The following is a 17905-nucleotide window of genomic DNA, read 5'->3' on the forward strand; positions in this document are numbered from 1 at the left end:
TTTTTTTTTTTTAGAATTTCTGTAAGGCACGTGAATCACGTGATTGATTGATGGAGCAGTAATTTGGGTGGGGCGGATCAATCCGTCTTACCAAAACCGCCTATATTCTTGTAATCCGGTTGAAATGAGTTAATGAAAGAGTGTTTAAAAGCAACTAGTTATTGGGCCCGGGGATGCCTCGGGTTATTACATTAATAACATTCACATTTACTTATATTTTCGTTTTTTTGCGATGATAACATGAACGTGTGATAATATAGTGGTAAAAGTTTTATTTTTTAAGCTCAAGGTCAGGGGGTCAAACCATTTGTACATTTTTTTTTTTTTATGTATATGAAGATTACATGGATTACCATTTGAATTTTAGATACTCCCTCTGTATTTATTTAAGGGATACACTTGTCTTTTCCGGCCGTATTTATTTACGAGATACACTTGCCATTTTTAGTAAACTTATCAACCCCACCGTCTAATTAAATAATACAACTAATTTACCTTATGACCCACAATCATATTAAACAAATAATTTCAGAAACCCACCTCACCTTTTACCCCCACAAAATAACATGGTCCCACTTGTTTACTTACTAGTAAAATATCTACCAAACCTCACTTGCTTATTCACTAGTTAGATAAAGTGTTAAACTGTTTTGAGTATTTTACTTCGAAGAAAAAACGTACCTAATTTTTTTTATTCTTGTTACACGAAAATGAATTTAATTACAAAATTTTACTACGCACTGTGTTGCAGAGCCCAATTGTTCTGAGTCAGAGGCATTCTCCAGCCTATCCTTCTATAAAATACGACTATGAGGGTTCGATTCGTTTCCGTGAGCATGTCCGCCCAAGAAGAAACACTTTACTACATGACATGCTTTGTTTCATAACACTTTGAGTATTGTTTTATTTTGGCCAAGAGATTTTCAGCATGCTAAAATGCCATTTTACCAGAAATAATTTTTGGCTTGTTTGCCAAATTAATTATCCAGAAGCCAATTAAAGGGTAGCCATAAATAAATTTATCAAACAATGCCAATGTTAAACAGAAAGGGATTGATACAAAACAATTGGATAAACACTACACAACACTCTGATCAGTTCTCAAAACCTGAAAAACTAGCGTAGTTTCTAAAATGTTTCTAAGATAGAATTTTCTCCAGTCATAAAGAAACACATTCATTTAAACTACTAGCTAATTTGCTTTACATTTTCTCCTAGATATAGCCATTCAGCACCCAAACAACGAACTTCGCGATCCCAACTGCTAGCTTCTAAGTTCTAATACCAAAATATTAAAAAATACACATGATTACAGGAACATAAATCTGTTAATTGCTTTTTTTGGGTTTCAATAAATAAATAATGATAATAAAGACACCTCAGTCCTAACTTGTTTATACAAACATGAACACACCACATCAAAACTTTTTCCTGGCTGTCCAGAAAATGTTAAACCTAGGACAAACTAGAATCGAGGGCCTGCAAGATGAAGAAGAACAACTGTACGGACAATCAAGTTTATTTACAATCTTGAGTTGTTTTTTGAGGGGGTAGTGTTCCAAGAATCTTGTCCCACAGTGATGAAGTAATGCCAAAGCCCTTGTTCTGGATACGGAAGTGATGATTCAAGTGATACCTCTGCAAAAACCAAACACAATCATCACACACGAGCACAAAACGTTCCAAGGCTTCTTGAAAATCGTACAAGAAAATAACTCATAAAAAAAGTGACTCTTAAAAGTAAAAGTAGAAGTAAGCATACCTTCAGATTCTTTGGTACGTCACTGGCTGGCTGTCCATGATGCAGATAGTAGTGTGTCACGTCATACATCACATATCCCAATAGGCCGCCTCCAAAAAGAGCGGGAGTAGTGGACTGTGTTGCAAAAATCCTAACCAAATTCCAGAACTGGAAAAGCAAAAGCAAATTTGGAAACAAAATCAGGGTTAGTCCATAGTACCCGCACAATCTAATTTTTAGTTTCCATACAACAGCAGCACCAGGGAGCAAACAGAAAATATGAAAGAAAGAAGTTATCCGACTTGCATTAAACCAACAAAGCATAAAACCATTGAACTGATGCTCTAATAGCTGTTCAGAAAATGAAGACATAACCTCCAGCTATTTTCCAAAGCCATAAATATAAAGAAAAGAATGCATTAATAGATTGGACTAATGAGCTAAAGATTGTTAAGAATATTGAAATTCGAAATCCACTTACTTCTGGCAAGATAAATGAATTTTACTTCCTCCGTTTATAAATAGTAGCACCATTTCTAAATGGCACAACTATTAAAAAAGAGGACAGAAAATGTCAAAAGGACAATTATAACCTTATTCACTCCCATCTCAGAACGATTACCACCCACTATGATCTTGACAACCCCAAAACAATCAACCCTGCCAGACCTTGGGAACCACCACCAACCACCATTGTCTTACGATTGATATTACCTAACAGTTACAGATCTCCCAAATCTTCTCAGCATCAAAGTCTGTAGCTCCTTGAAGGCTTACATGGAATCTGGACCAAACAACACAGGGAAAGGGAAGACAAGGACTTGCCGCCAGAGAGGAATTGATGGAAGCCTTCAGGGATGAGGGTGAACACCGATATTAAGAGGAAAAGCCGAGGGAAGGGGGTGAGGGAGTGGCACGGGATAGAGGAGAGGAGGGAGATGGTGGAAGAGAGGGAGTCGCAGAGGATTAGAGTTAGGAGATTTTGAAAGGCGACGAGGGAACAGAGGAGGTGTTTAAGAACTAAGAAGGCTGCAGATAGAGGTCGGGAAAGGAGATAGAAGAGAGAGGTGGACTCAGAAAACAGGGGCGAGAGAAGGACGAGGGTGGAGGTGGTGGTGGCGGCGGTAGATGATTGGAGGGAGGTGAAGTGGTTGGCTGGAGATGAAGAGGGAGGTCAAAAGAATGGTTGGTCTGCTGATTTAGAGGAGAGACAAGGGCACTGTGTGGGTCTTTTAGTCATAACAAAACTATTATGACATTTCCATAACAGGAAAATTGTGCAACTAATTCTAAGCAGTGAAAACTGAGAAGAATGGTGGGACCAAAAATATTGGCCATTTATGGTATGGGGAAAACTCAAAGGGCCAACCCAAAAGGAAAGTGGGGCAGTGGGCAAACTTAAAGGGACGGAGAATATGTTACACAGAACTTACACTCCATACCATTGTCGTGGATACACAACTGTTCAGAATAAATTTGTTGTAGAAAGAATAAGCGCGATAAAAAGCAACAGAAGTATTCATGGAGGAAAAAAATCCACCCAAAACAGATACCTAAAATTTCTATCATGCTATACTTGCCCAAAAAATGACATTGGGATGCATTAACGATAGCACCTTTATTAAACAATTAAGCGGTACTATCTTTCCAATATAAAAAAAGTAACTGTACTTTGCTATACTACTATTTAGCTTAAATAGAGGGGGGTTTTCTTTTTGAAAGGAGCTTAAATAGAGGTTGCTTATAAATATTTGTACTAATTGTAAGAGTGAATCAAACCAATTTGAGTCTAAAGTTCTCCATGTCAGAAATATGTCCAAATCATATATACTGAGTACTACATAAATACACATATCTGAGAATGCAACCAACCGGAAAACACAAGACAGCTGTCGCAGCAGGAGGGAAAACAAGACGCAGGCCATCCATAGGGTGCTTGTGATGACAGCCATGAATAAGATAATGGATAGTGTTGCCCCTGTAAACATTGTACATTGACACTAACATACGTTATAAAACTATATGACAAGATTAAAATAAAAAATAAAAACAAACCAAGGAGATCCATAGTTTCACTACTTTCATAAAAAGAGTGAGTAGTTGTGACCAAAGAGAGACAGAACTAACCAATAACTTTTTGTTTTGATGTGGAAGAGGAAACGATGTAAAGTGTACTCAACAAATGTCCACACAAAAATACCAAAAATCACCATCAGCACTATCTCCGGAATAGTGTGACCCATCCGTACAGACATGGAGATGCACCAGCACACAACTGGAAGCCAAATAGTTGGAATGGCCCACCACACGGTGAGGGTTAGGAACTGGATCAAGTCAAAGAAACAATGTCAGAAATTTGAATGAAGTTTAAGGGTCTTTAAAAAGTAGAGACAATGGGCTGGTGAACTGAAACAACTGATATCTAAATAAGCCTACGCCACACATGCAAGGCAAAATGAAAGAATGGGCAGTTAACGGTTTCTCAGAAGAATAATAGAAGATACAGAACAATACCTCCCAAAAGTCACTTTCAAAGAAACGGGGGCCTTCCTTACTAACTATGGGCTGATGGACCCATTCCTCATAAGATTCGCCAAGGTGACCAACCTACAAATAATTGTAATGCAATATAATGCAACTTTTGACTTATAAAACAAGAAAAGTATACACGTAAAGGAATAACAATCACAATATAACTGCATCCTGATTAACAAATTACAAGCTCTAAATTCTTAGTAACAACTGGAAGCATATTGATAAGTGTGTAGTTTAATATATTTACATTCCCTTAATCTAGTCTTTTGTATGTCTTACATAATCATTTGTAATGTTTTAGCTATGTAATTCTAGTATTTTTATTATTGTTCATATACGATTTTATGTATAATTGCAGTTTATTAGCTTCTTTTTATATACGTAGGTAATTATGGTCCCAATAGAGATAATCAAGCAAGGCCCAGTTATGATGTGCACAAGATTTTGGTTTGGTCCAACAAAGCAAACAAGGAACTAAGAAAAGAAAATAAAGAAAATGAAGAAAGGAAAGGATTAGCAGCCAGAACATCATAAACTTTACATTTTCAACCGTTTTACCCTTCTCCTTCGTTCTCTGGCACTGCCCAGTGCTCGCCGCAAATTTCCTTCAATAAACACCAATGGCTACACACTACAATTTGCCGCACCGCTTCCCTCCGCCAATTAGAATCAAGAACTGCAATTTGGAGCCGTAATCCAACCTGAACGATAAATGAGTTGTCGATTTTCTCGGAGGTTAATTATCCTCGTCTATTGGACCTATTAAGTTCATTGGGGCAGAAAGAGTTGGGTATAAATACCCAACTATGGGGAAATAATCAGCATGCAAGCAAGCTACATTTTTGGTAGGTCAAAATGCGAGAGCTTTAATGGACATTTAAGACAAGGATTTCGACTGTTGAGAGTGGGATTCTAGAAATCCAGCCAGTGGACTGAAGCTTAGTCTCATGTCCAAGAAGAAGGAGACCGGAGTTTGGCGGAAGGTGCGAATTCCGACCTCGGATGACGTGTTTTCGGAACTAATTCACAAGTCTTTCTATTCTCCCTTCCCCTCTTAACCTTGTTCTGCATTGTTACTTTAATGTTCTTGTAACTTAGATAACTTACTTTTGAGTTTTAAACATGGGACTATGATTTAGGATTGGTATACTCTGTTTTGCTTAATTTGAAATTAATTTGGTATTCGATTGTGCTTGATTCTAAGCTTTCAATTACACACTTGTTATGTGATGTGTTATCACTCATGCGTAAGGTTTATAATTATGCTATTCATGTGATGGAAACAAGTAGCAACTAGTTTGTTTTAAACCTGCAAAGATGGTTGCAATTTAAATTAGAGAGCACAATTGATCTAACATGCCTGTTCGTTTATGTGAGTGTATTGTGTTAGGATTGGTGAGGTCTTCTTGGTACTAAATGTTTTTAATTTGGTTATAGTAAGGTGCGACAAACATGCATAATTCGGGTTAATATAGAATCGATCTGGCTTCGGTTTAAGATGGATTAAAAGTAAGAGAAGTTACTAAGTCTCTACTATCATTCGGGTTAATAGAAGGGACGAAAGAAGCAAACTCAAAGCTCAAATTAACTTGACATGATAAGAGGAAAAAAGAGAACAGCCCTATGAAGCCATACCTGAAAGACAAGTGGTTTCTTTAAATCCACTGTGAATCCCTGGACAACCATCCTGGCGTCTTCCGTCTAGCGTACAGCTACATAATAATACCATGGAATTCGTTAGTAAAAAAACACATATACTTCGTATATATATAGTATATCACCTTTTAGAAGATAAGGTGCAGTATAATTTAAAATGTTAGTTTCCATTTTTCGTTTTCTATTGTTGAAGGGAAGGGGGGGAGGGGGTTCACATTTGCACAGGTCACGTAACAGTATTCACATCACATGTTTGCAGGAAGAATGCCAAGCCATGAATAAATTGTCGTCTAAGCTTTTCCTTGCTTCTTTTGTCAATCATTACTTGATCAATTAGTACAACTAACGAATTATTAGCATCAGCAATAAAAAATTAAAACAAAATGAATTCACAACAACTTCACAGACAAGCCCAACAAATCACCAGATGAAAAGGCAGCAGGTATAAGAAACTGTACATTAACCGGAACGCTAATATATATGCAACACTATTTCTTTCAAGTTAAAACTTACATTGTGATCGATTCCCTTTAAATATGTAGGCATTCTCAATTAAAATATATATATATATATTCCCAACCAAAGAATAAAGAATAATAAAGAATAACAGAACATTGTTTACTTGAAGCTTAACCTTAAAGTTTTGAACCACTTCAAATTTAATTAAGACATAAAATATTGCTAATTAAAGGATTTAAAAGTTAATTAGTTAATTACTTGCATCATGACTCAATAACCATCAATTAGGGGGCACATCAAACCAAATACTATCCCATAAAAAGTGACTGAACACTTTTGACTTAGTCCACAGACAGCAAAACAATAACGGATTCTTCGGAGACCAAAACCTCTTCCATAGTTCCATGTATCTCAATCCCAAAACGGATAAAACTCAGCTCTTCAAAGACTATAGAATAAAATTAATACTCCATATTCAACATTTCATGACCAAAAGTTAGGAAAACATATATTCATGACACTTCTTTCCCACCTAACTGAGACATAATATCAAAATGCCAAGTATTTTTTCTCATTTCCCTTCTCGAATTTTGCTGCCTCCTACCAGTAACAAATTCTATCAACACTTAAACTATTTAACAACCCTTTTCAACTCTTTTTTGGAGGACGTCTAATCGTCCTTACCTTCAAAATGCAAAATCAACCAAATGATTACATATCTAACATAATTAGCTTCCATGCTAAAGATAATGTGTTCTTCCTAAAAGAGCTACACGGGGGCAAAGATAAACCAAAACGCCATATTTCGCCAGAATACCAATGACGGATCAAATAGAGACCCAATTTAATGAACTTAACAACAAAATACACACACAAAACAAGCAGAAAAATCATCAACAAAAGGAACCGTTAACAAAAAAAACAAGATCATGAGCAAAATTGCAATAATATCCTAATTAATTAATTAATTTTTTGAATAAAATAGTACTACAAACATAATTCGGAAGCAAAAGTGAATAATCATGACAAAATACGAATAAAATAACACAATGCGCAATCGAAAAGAACCAACAAAAGAAAAAGGAAATCGAGCGAATTACAATTGAAATTTGAACATAAAAACATGAAATGAAATGGACAAATGAAAGCGATAAAAAGAGGAAAATACGAACCTAAAAAGAATGGTCGACCAGATTTGAAATTTGGGGATGGGGATTTGCAGGTTTAGGAGAGAGAAAGGGAGAAAAAATGTGTTACGTCTCTGTTGGGGATGTTCTGAGCTGTTTTCTCTCTCCTCCTCCAAACAGGAAGGGCGGACATGGAATATGTGGAGAGACCGAGAGAGTTTTTTGGAGGGTGGAAACTGGAAACTGGAAACTGATGAGGGTAATCAAGGCCGTTAATCACCAGTCGTAGATTCGAATCGAATCGCCAGCTGATTCGCACGTTGCCAATCAACGGTATCCAGCCTGTCGTTTTTTTAGAAAAAAAGAAAAAGGGTTTCCAATATAATGCTTATTCTTCATTCGGTCTGGTCTGGTCTATCTACGGAGTAGTAGTACTCCGTAGTTTTTTTATCTGGTCTTATTGCATTGTTTTTTGTGAGGTTTTTCAAAAGGTCTTGTGCGCACAAGGTGTATAATAAATTTATTGTACACCAAGATAACTTTTAGCCGTTTTTTTGTAACTTTAACCTAGTTTTGATTAATTTTTATATTAGTTAAAAAAAATTGATAGAAATTGTTAAATGATTAATTTTATACACTATTAGTGGTTTTGAAGAAATATGTTTTACTAAAATGAAAAAATTTATAACTAAAAATTAGATAATATATATAAGCTTAACTTTTATACATTTTGAGTTAACTTTTACTCCGGTGTACAATATTTATTGTACACCCTTTGTAAATAAGAATTTGTGGAGGTTTTTTACTTTTCCTAGTCTGAATTTGGTCTGATTTTTTATCTCATTTAATAAGAAATAAAAATAAAGTGAAAAGAACAGAGTTTGAGTTGTTTATTTGCATAAAATATTGGGGGAAATCAAACTTCCTAGGATATGGTTATATAGTTATATGGGTTGGTGATCGTTTGCGGCTGGCTAACAGTATATTCGGGATTATCCATTCATGACTCTTACATGTTTTATTGGTACTCCCTCCGTATTTATTTAAGAGATACACTTGGCCGGGCACGGGTATTAAGAAAAAGAATTGAATGAAATAAATTAATAAAACAAATGGGGTTGAGTAATATTTTAATAAGAAAAATAAGTGGGAACCATGTCATTTTAGGTAGTGGGGGTGGGGATGGGTTGTAGATATATTATTTAATTAGATGGTGGAGTTGATAAGTTACTAAAAATGGCAAGTGTATCTCTTAAATAAATACGGCCGGAAAAGGCAAGTGTATCCCTTAAATAAATACGGAGGGAGTACAAATTACTCCCTCCATTCCTTTTTGATCTTCCTGTTTCTATAAATGTCTTTCCTATTTGATCTTCCTATTTCTATTTTTGGCCATGACTTTTTACCATAAATTTTCCCACCATCCCTTATTTAATTCATTCACATTTTCCCATTCACCCACCCAACCCCACTTTTATGATTTTTTATTACTTTAATAAAAATATCTTCTATCTTTTTCATTTCTTTATTACTTTTCTTCATTTATTTATTATTTTCTCTTACACCCAATCATTACTCTTACACTCAATCATTACAAGATTCAATTTTCTTATTTTTCACCCCAAACACCAAATAGAAAGATCATTTAGGAATAGAGGGAGTAGTTTGTTTTTTGTAATGATGACTATCATTCAAGATTTTCTTAATACCAATAAAACAAGTCTTATTTGTGGTGATTAGTGATTACTTGTGTGTTGGGAGTATCAGTAACATAACAATGTATGTCAACATATAAAATTTTATACCAATAAAGCATGTTCTCGTCATAAATGACCAGTTATGTGATTACTCGAGACTGCTTAGTGTTTAGTTGGCATACAATTGATAAAATGGGGAAGTTAGAATTCCAATGAAGTAAATATTCTTACAGATCATGCGCAATAAGTTATTAACACCTCTTAGGTAAGCCAATATTCCTGCTATTATTGGGAAACACAAAGCATGATATGGTGATGTTTGGTTGCACTTGTGAAATTATGCGTCCCTTGTATTTGCAATTCCCGTGTATTTTAACTTTCGAGTCATTGAGCTTTCTTGTTTGGTTAAGTGTAGGAATTTAGAGTTTCCATGTGAAGTTATATTTAACAATGGGACTAGATAAATCAACTTCCCCCATTTGGGGAGAAATAAAACTTCATATGAAATGAAACTTCTAATGCGTATATCAACCAAACAACATTTATACTCTATACTTCCTAGGAAATGAGACTTTTCATAAATTAGTGGAGAATATCCAGCCACTCTCGGGGTTGCCGACCCTTTGAGGTGGAAAGTGGGTTGTCTTAACTAAACAATCTCTATAAATTCAAGCATTGAAAATTAATATTCCATCCATTATTGAATGTTATTCATCTTTCCGTATTGGTTGAGTTGATTTTTTTAGTCTTTTAAGGAATCTTCCTTATTTGTCCAACATTTATCCCCATTAAAGCCTCAAAAATATCTAAATACCCCACTTGTTAACTCCAAGTAACCTTTATCGCCATTAAACCCCTTAATTATTTTGCTCTCATACCCACGTGGATTATATTCATTTAACAAATACAATTATACTGGATTGTCTTAAATTTCAAAAGGAACTAACATTCAAAAATGGATTTTCTCACAATTAATTGTCCAACCTCTCGTCTCCTGATTTCAATCCAATTTTCATCATCTCTCTCAAAATCAATTTCATATTACAAAATCATTTCAATCATAGGCATTTCGAGCCAGTTCCTTCATGTCGTGCCGAATGAGGCAAACAAGTTCAGCATATAACAAAATTATGCTCATCTTAATTATTAACAACAACAACAACAAAAATAACTAAAACATATAAACACCACCCAATAACCAAACCAATACAAAGTCTATTTATACAACGGGCCAAACAAAACTAGTTGTATTTACAAAAATCAAGCTAGCTTGACAACAAACCAAACAATTAACTACTACTATTGTTAAGCATGAAGCATTAACAAAGGAATAAAGGGATAAATTGTACTTCGTATACAAAAATTATTAAAATTTGAGTTAAAATGCTCAAATTGGCCTACTATATACGAGTATAATCCAAGTAAAAAAAAGAAAGGGCCCAAAAGTAAGCCCAACAAAAAATGGAGGAAAAGACAAAGTAATCAAATTTAAATGAGAGACCTTGTTCCATATATCAAATTCAAATTTTCGGGGCCCCTTCAAATGAGAGGCCTTGTTCCATATATCATGTTAGACATGTTAAAGGGTGTATTGGGTCGGGTTGGGTTATAAAGTACTCCCTCCGTCCCTTAATACTCGCACCGTTTCGACTGGACACGCTTGCCAATGCACATCTTTGACCATCAATATCTTTAACTACATATTATAAAAATTTATAAAAATATTAATATTTGAAAATATATATTAAGATGAAGCCAACAATATATTATATACTAATATTTGTTTTCATACACTAGAAATAAAATAGGGTCAAAGTGAATTATGTGAATAGTGCAAAAAGTCAAAACGGTACGAGTATTAAGGGATAGAGGGAGTATACCATGAAGTACTTCGTATATTTTAGTGATGTTTTGATAAAGAAAAAATCATGTGAAGAGTAGGAAATTAGAAAACATGTTGTCTTTGTTGATGTCACTGAAAATGTAGTACGGATTACGTTTTGGAATCGCCAAATTTTTCTTAAGGTTTAATCAAATTTTATTTTTAAAACAAATTGGTAAAGTAGTTTAAATAAGGAGAAATATGAAATTCTACTTTTTAGTCATGGGGTTGTCATAAACAGGGGCAGACCTATCATTGTGCATGATGGGGCACGTGCCCCACCATTATTTGTAAAAAAAAGAATAGTTACATAGAATTTGTGTGCCCTATAAATGCATTGTAATGGTCTTATCTAAGTGGTTATCAAGTATTTGCTCACGGTCGGGACTGAGATCCTTGGTTTGAATCCTAGTCATGCGTATTCTCTTTACTTTTATGGTTTCTTCTCTTTTGTTTTTCTATTCTTTTGAGGTTTGAATCCTATATTTTGTTTTTTCTAAATGGTTACCATATCTAAGAAAATTGGTGCTTAATTTTCTATAATCACTGTACATAGGTAGAAGAGTTGCTAGAGGAAATTATTGGCTTTTGGTCCACACTAATATTATTATATACCAGCTAATTCACACAAGAATAATCCTAATAATTAAAGTGTGGATTTAAGCCGTAAAACTATTGATTTTAATTAGTTTGTGACAACGATTTAAAAAGGAATTATAAGAATTGATTATCTATACTAATATATTAAAAGGCGTTTGAGAAAACGTATATGTGTCACGTAGACTCCCGTAAGGATCGAACATCAAACCTCATGGATTAAAAGTTCACTTCCTACCATCTCAACTAGCTACAATGTTTGTCATATATTGTACATATAAATGTAAAATACAATCTTTTAAAATTGGGCACATTATTAGAAAACGTAAACCCGACTAAAAGTAAAACCCGGAGCAACGCCCGGGCCACACACTAGTTTACTATTAAAGGAGTAACTTTCAGATTATTATTGAGGGTTTGAAGTAGTTAATAATTGATGGATAATGATTTTTACAGTTATCATTTGCACAATATTAAGATAAATGAGAGAAAATGTGTAAAAAATTGGGTGAGTATTATAAAAATATGGATGAAGAGAGACTGTATGAAGGTGTGTAGGTGTAAGAAGAAGTGACTGAAAATGTAGAAATTTTGTGTAAGAGGGTACCTTTTCAATTCCAAAAATAGTGTAAAACAAAATACGAAGTGTATGTAAATTGATGTGGTATAAAATTGTCATCCAGCGTGGATAAATGCCCGACTTATCTAAATAACACGTAGCTAGGTTGCATATCCTAGCCAGGAGTCGCCCACAGGCACAGCCTACAGGGCGTCGAAAAGGAAATACTCGTTTCTGCGCACCAATTGTAATTGTGGGCTCGCATAAGCTGATTAGCTTAGAAATAAAACTCTAATTATTATTTACTCATAATGGAGGCTGATGTGAAAGGACACTTGTCATGCATATCACTAATAAATTGCCAATTAGATACCACGTTTTTAGGACATTCTCTAGGACTATGAATACTGCAATTCTCAATGAGTTAAACATTCAATTTTCTCTCAGCTTCATGTCTTTTTACTCTACATTCTATCTATCTTTCTCAGTCTCACTTAAGCATTTCAGGGAATATTAGACCTGTCAAACGGGTCGGTCGGGTCGGGTTGTAAAAAATTACTTTCGGGTTCGGGTTGAATCGGGTCGGTCACTTTCGGGTTCGGGTTTGCAAATGCTTGTTCGGGACCCAGAACTTTCGGGTTCGGGTTGACCCAACGGGTTGAGAGATTTTAAAACGCGCATTATATTTTCATTAATTTAGGTTATAAATATACAAAATATTGGCACAAATTAACAAATTTTCCTACGAAAGTTTATATTTAGTCAAATTCAACCATAAAATGGCGTATAATTAAAATTAAAATCATATTACACACAACAATAGTAAAAACAACGTGTCAATTATGCTTAAATTTTCTCATAATCTCATTTATTACTATAAATACAATGATTTTCAATCGGTCGGGTCCAAAACGGGTTCGATCGGGTTTTGACCCATTCCTTTTCGGGTTGCTCGGGTTCGGATAAAATCGGGTTACGGGTCACAAAATCTTGTTCAGGACCCAATATTTTCGGGTCGGGTCGATTTTTGACAGCTCTAGGGAATATATCTTAATATTCTAATTATGCCCATAAATCCAAAAATTAGATCATTGTATACTGGATACATGTCATACATCCACAACAAGTCACCAACCCACATTAACATCTCAGGAAAAATCCCACAACATAAATAACATTATAAAATAGACTAAAATGAAATTTACGAAGGTAACTATTATACATATGTTTAAAATGATTCAGATAACGTATTCTGTGAATAATACTCCATAGAATTTTTGTTGCTCAAAACTATTGTTTTAGATTTGTGGAACCAAGCCATCAATCAGTATCTAGAAACGATGGACGTGACGACCAACATCCGTCAAAAATCATCGCCTACGTCATGTTTAAGAGTAATTTAACAATAATTTTCTCATTTTGCAGTAATTTAATTAGTATGCACTATTAAATTCCCACTAATCTATTAAGTTATTGGCCAATGAAACCATTAATTAGTAATTAATTAAGTAGTATATGCTTTAAAACTTTTCTGGTGTCACAGTCATTTATTTATACGACCTAGTAGTATTTTTAGTGCAAACATCATGCCTTTCTGGTAAACACTGCACCATTGCACCAATATAATAAGGTTATAAGGACAATCTAGCTATCTCCTCCTCAAAACAAGTTTATTTTATATATGGGGATCCTTCTTTTTCATTGAAAAGGCCAAACATTGTAGTTAAATCCTTTCTAATTAATGATGCTTAAAAACTTAAATTAACTGTAAGAATCTCTTTTACGTAAGTTCAGCTAGCTAGTGCCAACAAGTATTACGATTATCTGTACGTTGGGATTCAATAGTTTAAAACTTTAAACCACCACATAATTAAATTGTCGATGAACGGATGAATCATTTGTCTTCGGTATCAATATAAATGGTCCTCACGCAATTCATAGCTCGTGTACCAGATTTTTCCTAATTAAAGAGAGGTACTTATAAATTCTTGTAAAAGTCCGCATGTAATTCGATTATAATAATTCGTACTTAGTATATTTTAAAATTATCAAAGAAATATTGCGCGCATCATATTAGAAACGGAAGATATGGAGTATAAATAAATATAGAGAGTATAAGACGAGCATGTAGTAGTTTAATCCTACTAAAATACTTAAAATGTCATTTTTTATATAATATTTTATAATACGTACTTATCATATGTTTTTTAAAATTCGTAGCATATATGGTGTGCACTTAGGTTCTATTCTGTTCGGCTTATTGTATGCACTAAGAAAAAATAAGTTCAGATAAATTCAGTTAAGTTCAGATAAATTCAGATAATATAAGTTTGACAAAAGTAAGTTTTTTTTCCAAGATATTTTCACACACAAATAATTTTATTTCAGATAAGTTCTATTAAATTCAGATAAATTCAAATAATATAAATTCAGTCAAAATAAGTCTAACAGAAAAAGTTTTAAATCTAGCACTCACCGTCCATTATTTTATACGCAGTACTATTATTTTATACGGAGTATACAATAGTATGATTACGATCCGTGTCTAAACGGTACTACTTTTCAACAAAATTAATTATCAATACTAGTCCTAGTCTAATCTTGTTAACCTTATACGGGGTACCATGTAATGACGTAATAGTTACTCCAGCCTCCAGGCATCATTAGTTTCATTTCTTGCATATAATAGTCCAATCATACTCTAAAATACCTATCTCTAGGTATGTATAATGGTTATTTGGTTATGGAAGTTTCGAAGATATATACTCCCTCCGTCCCGAAATACTCGACCCGGTTTGACCGGCACAGAGTTTAAGGGACTTGAATTGACTTATTTAATTTAATAGGTAGTAATTGATAGTGGGGTATTATTTTAATGTAGTTAGTGGGAAACTAGTATAATATCCGTGCGATGCACGGTTTATAAAGCTCACATATTAATCTTATACTAATCTAAATATTAAGAGTGATGATATTAACTTCTCAATCTATAGTTTAAAAAAAATGAAATAGAGCTGATTGATTAAAATTTAATGATTTAGTATTGACCTACTCGTCAGTCACCACAATACAAAATTTCACATCATAAATTTACTTTACTGTTCCGTATAATATAAACTACGATATTCATTATTAGAACGTATTTGTTTTCGTGACATATTGTACACCATTAGAAGAATTTTATTGCGTATGAATTCAATCTTTATTTAGTATTTACTCCCTCTGTATTTATTTAAGGGATACACTTGTCTTTTCAGGCCGTATTTATTTAAGAGGCACACTTGCCATTTTTAGTAACTTATCAACCCCACCATCTAATTAAATAATATATCTACACCCCGCCCCAACCTCCACCCCCCACTCCCTAAAATGACATGGTCCTCACTTGTTTTTCTTATTAAAATACCTACTCAACCCCACTTGTTTTATTACTTTATTTCATTCAATTTTTTTTCTTAATACGCGTGCCCGACCAAATGTATCTCTTAAATAAATACGGGAGGAGTAGCATTATACTCCCAATTTGTAGTATAGTGATATTTTGAATTGTAGGGTGGAGCAAAGTTAAAAGAAAAATGATAAATTTATTATTCAAAATATAAAAAGTCGGCAAAAGCCTTTATGTATTGATGTGTCGTAAAGTGCTCGTTCTTCACCAGCCATTTTCTCTCTCTCTTCTCTTTTCCTTCTCATTTTAGGGGTTGCATAAATTAGGATTTCTTAGGCGAAAATAGCCAAATTTCTTCAAAATTTTGGCTAATTTTTTTTACCCCTTCTCTGCAATCTTGTCTTGTTTTTGGCGTTTGCTCTTTATAAAACTACATATTTTCAATGTAATAAGTCGTACCACAATGGTGAGTTTGATTCTAATTCAGTTTTGTGTGTTTAGTTTAGTCTAGGTTGTATTTTGGTAAAGATTTGTGTGGGGTCAAAAAGGAGGTCAATATTTCGATTACAATCAGACGAATCAGACGAAAATCATATCTATCACGACTACAACGTATCTATATGCAAGTTTATAGTATAAGAGAAGTAGGCATATTATTTCCCATCACTCGTGGCGAGAAAAATAATATTGTTATTCGGTTGAACATGTTGGAATAAAGTTCATTCAAGTCTAATATTTAGTTGGGCCTTTTATGTATGGAATATCATGCCAAGGGGTTTCTAAATCCATTTCAACCATCTAAAATCTCATACCACCTTCCCTCTTAGATTTTTAGTAGGCATATTACTTCCCATCACTCGTGGCGAGAAAGATAACATTATTATTTGATTGGACATGTTGGAATAAAGTTCATTCAAGTCTAATGTTTAGTTGGGATTTTAGTTATGGGATATCATGCTAAGGGGTTTCTAAATCCATTTCAATCCTCTAAAGTCTCATACCACCTCCCCTCTTAGATTCTAAATTCACCCCCTTTGATTGTACAATCCATTATATGATTGAACCACAGACATATATAGAGTGGCATATCGTTTTACATACGTACAATACATACCAAGATCTATAGTACGAAACAGAGCAATCCAGACACTCTACTTTGACTTCAGATGAAGCAAATGTATTATACGTATCATCTATTAAAAATGAAAGGTCATGAACATCAGATTATAAAAAGTTACTTTAGCTTCCATCATACAACGTATTAGCAATTCTTCTAATGATATGATCTCATACACTAAACAGATGAATACCTTAACACATTTATTAACATCTAAGATCATCTATCTTTAAATCACTAATAATGTGTACCAAGAAGCTCTTGTTCAGGTTTCTTCAATACGTAAACATCGTAGAAAAAGTTATATTACAAAGTATTAAACCTTTCTAAGCTTAATTGTAGACTCATTAGTCATCATCCAAAGCATATTGTGAATCCATCACATCAAGTGAGTTGCATATTTTTGTTGGCTGCAAGACACCAATATTTTGTAACAATGTGTATATTCCAGCACTTCCTTCATCTTTATTTCGATCCCGTAAATCAAATTGATTAGAGTAAGTGCATTAAGATACTAAGAAATGTACAGTAATAATCATCAACTAAAAAAACAAAAATTATTAAATGATTTAGATCACCACAGCAATGTCCATATTGCATCGCTTCCTTCTTCTTTCTTTCTATCCTTACAAATCAAATTGATTGAGTATAATACAAAGATTGTTCTTATGTCATGTTAATAAACAAATATCTTCAAAATACACGGCATGATAATATCTTCCAAATGGTACATATATGTCGTGTATTTGATAATATGACAAATAAGGAAATATCATTTGCGCAGTTATATTACCATTCATGATAATGATACATTTATTAACATCAAGGTTTTCAAAAAGTCTGGACACGTACAAGGTATACAATAAATTTATTGTACATCGGGATAAGTTTTGGCTAGTTTTTGTAACTTTAATAAGTTTTGGTTAACTTTTATATCATGAAAAAAAATATTGATGCTTAAATATTTTGAGGGGTTAATAGTTACCAGAATTTATTAGTGATTTTGAAACAATAATTTTTATTAAAATGACAAAATTTAGTAAAGTACTCCGTATACTACGTAATAGATCACTTTCACATATATTGGGGCAACTTTTACATATATTGTAATCTATGTAAGGGTCTTCCATGGCCTTAGTTTAGTTTT

The 17905-nt window shown here is 33.7% G+C and overlaps 1 protein-coding gene across 1 annotated transcript; it reads right to left on the bottom strand.

Moving 5' to 3' along the window:
- Positions 1 to 1309: 1309 nt before the first annotated feature.
- Positions 1310 to 7767, bottom strand: LOC110775988 (dihydroceramide fatty acyl 2-hydroxylase FAH1). The gene is made up of 7 exons (XM_021980575.2): positions 7564 to 7767; positions 5912 to 5988; positions 4256 to 4348; positions 3869 to 4065; positions 3614 to 3719; positions 1763 to 1909; positions 1310 to 1638 (listed from the first exon to the last, which is right to left on the bottom strand). Exons 2-7 carry the CDS (start codon positions 5960 to 5962, stop codon positions 1519 to 1521), a joined length of 714 nt encoding a protein of 237 aa, XP_021836267.1. The 5' UTR covers positions 5963 to 5988; positions 7564 to 7767; the 3' UTR covers positions 1310 to 1518.
- Positions 7768 to 17905: the final 10138 nt, after the last annotated feature.

Source organism: Spinacia oleracea, chromosome 1 (genome assembly GCF_020520425.1).
Source record: "Spinacia oleracea cultivar Varoflay chromosome 1, BTI_SOV_V1, whole genome shotgun sequence".
NCBI lineage: Eukaryota > Viridiplantae > Streptophyta > Magnoliopsida > Caryophyllales > Amaranthaceae > Spinacia > Spinacia oleracea.

Excerpts from the sequence above, each read along its gene's own strand:
- LOC110775988 (XM_021980575.2), bottom strand. The coding sequence starts at position 5,962 with ATGGTTGTCCAGGGATTCACAGTGGATTTAAAGAAACCACTTGTCTTT. Across the intron at positions 3,720-3,868 it reads ATCAAAACAAAAAGTTATTG|GGGCAACACTATCCATTATC; the intron begins GTTAGTTCTGTC and ends CAATGTTTACAG. Across the intron at positions 1,910-3,613 it reads CAGCTGTCTTGTGTTTTCCG|TTCTGGAATTTGGTTAGGAT; the intron begins GTTGGTTGCATT and ends TTGCTTTTCCAG.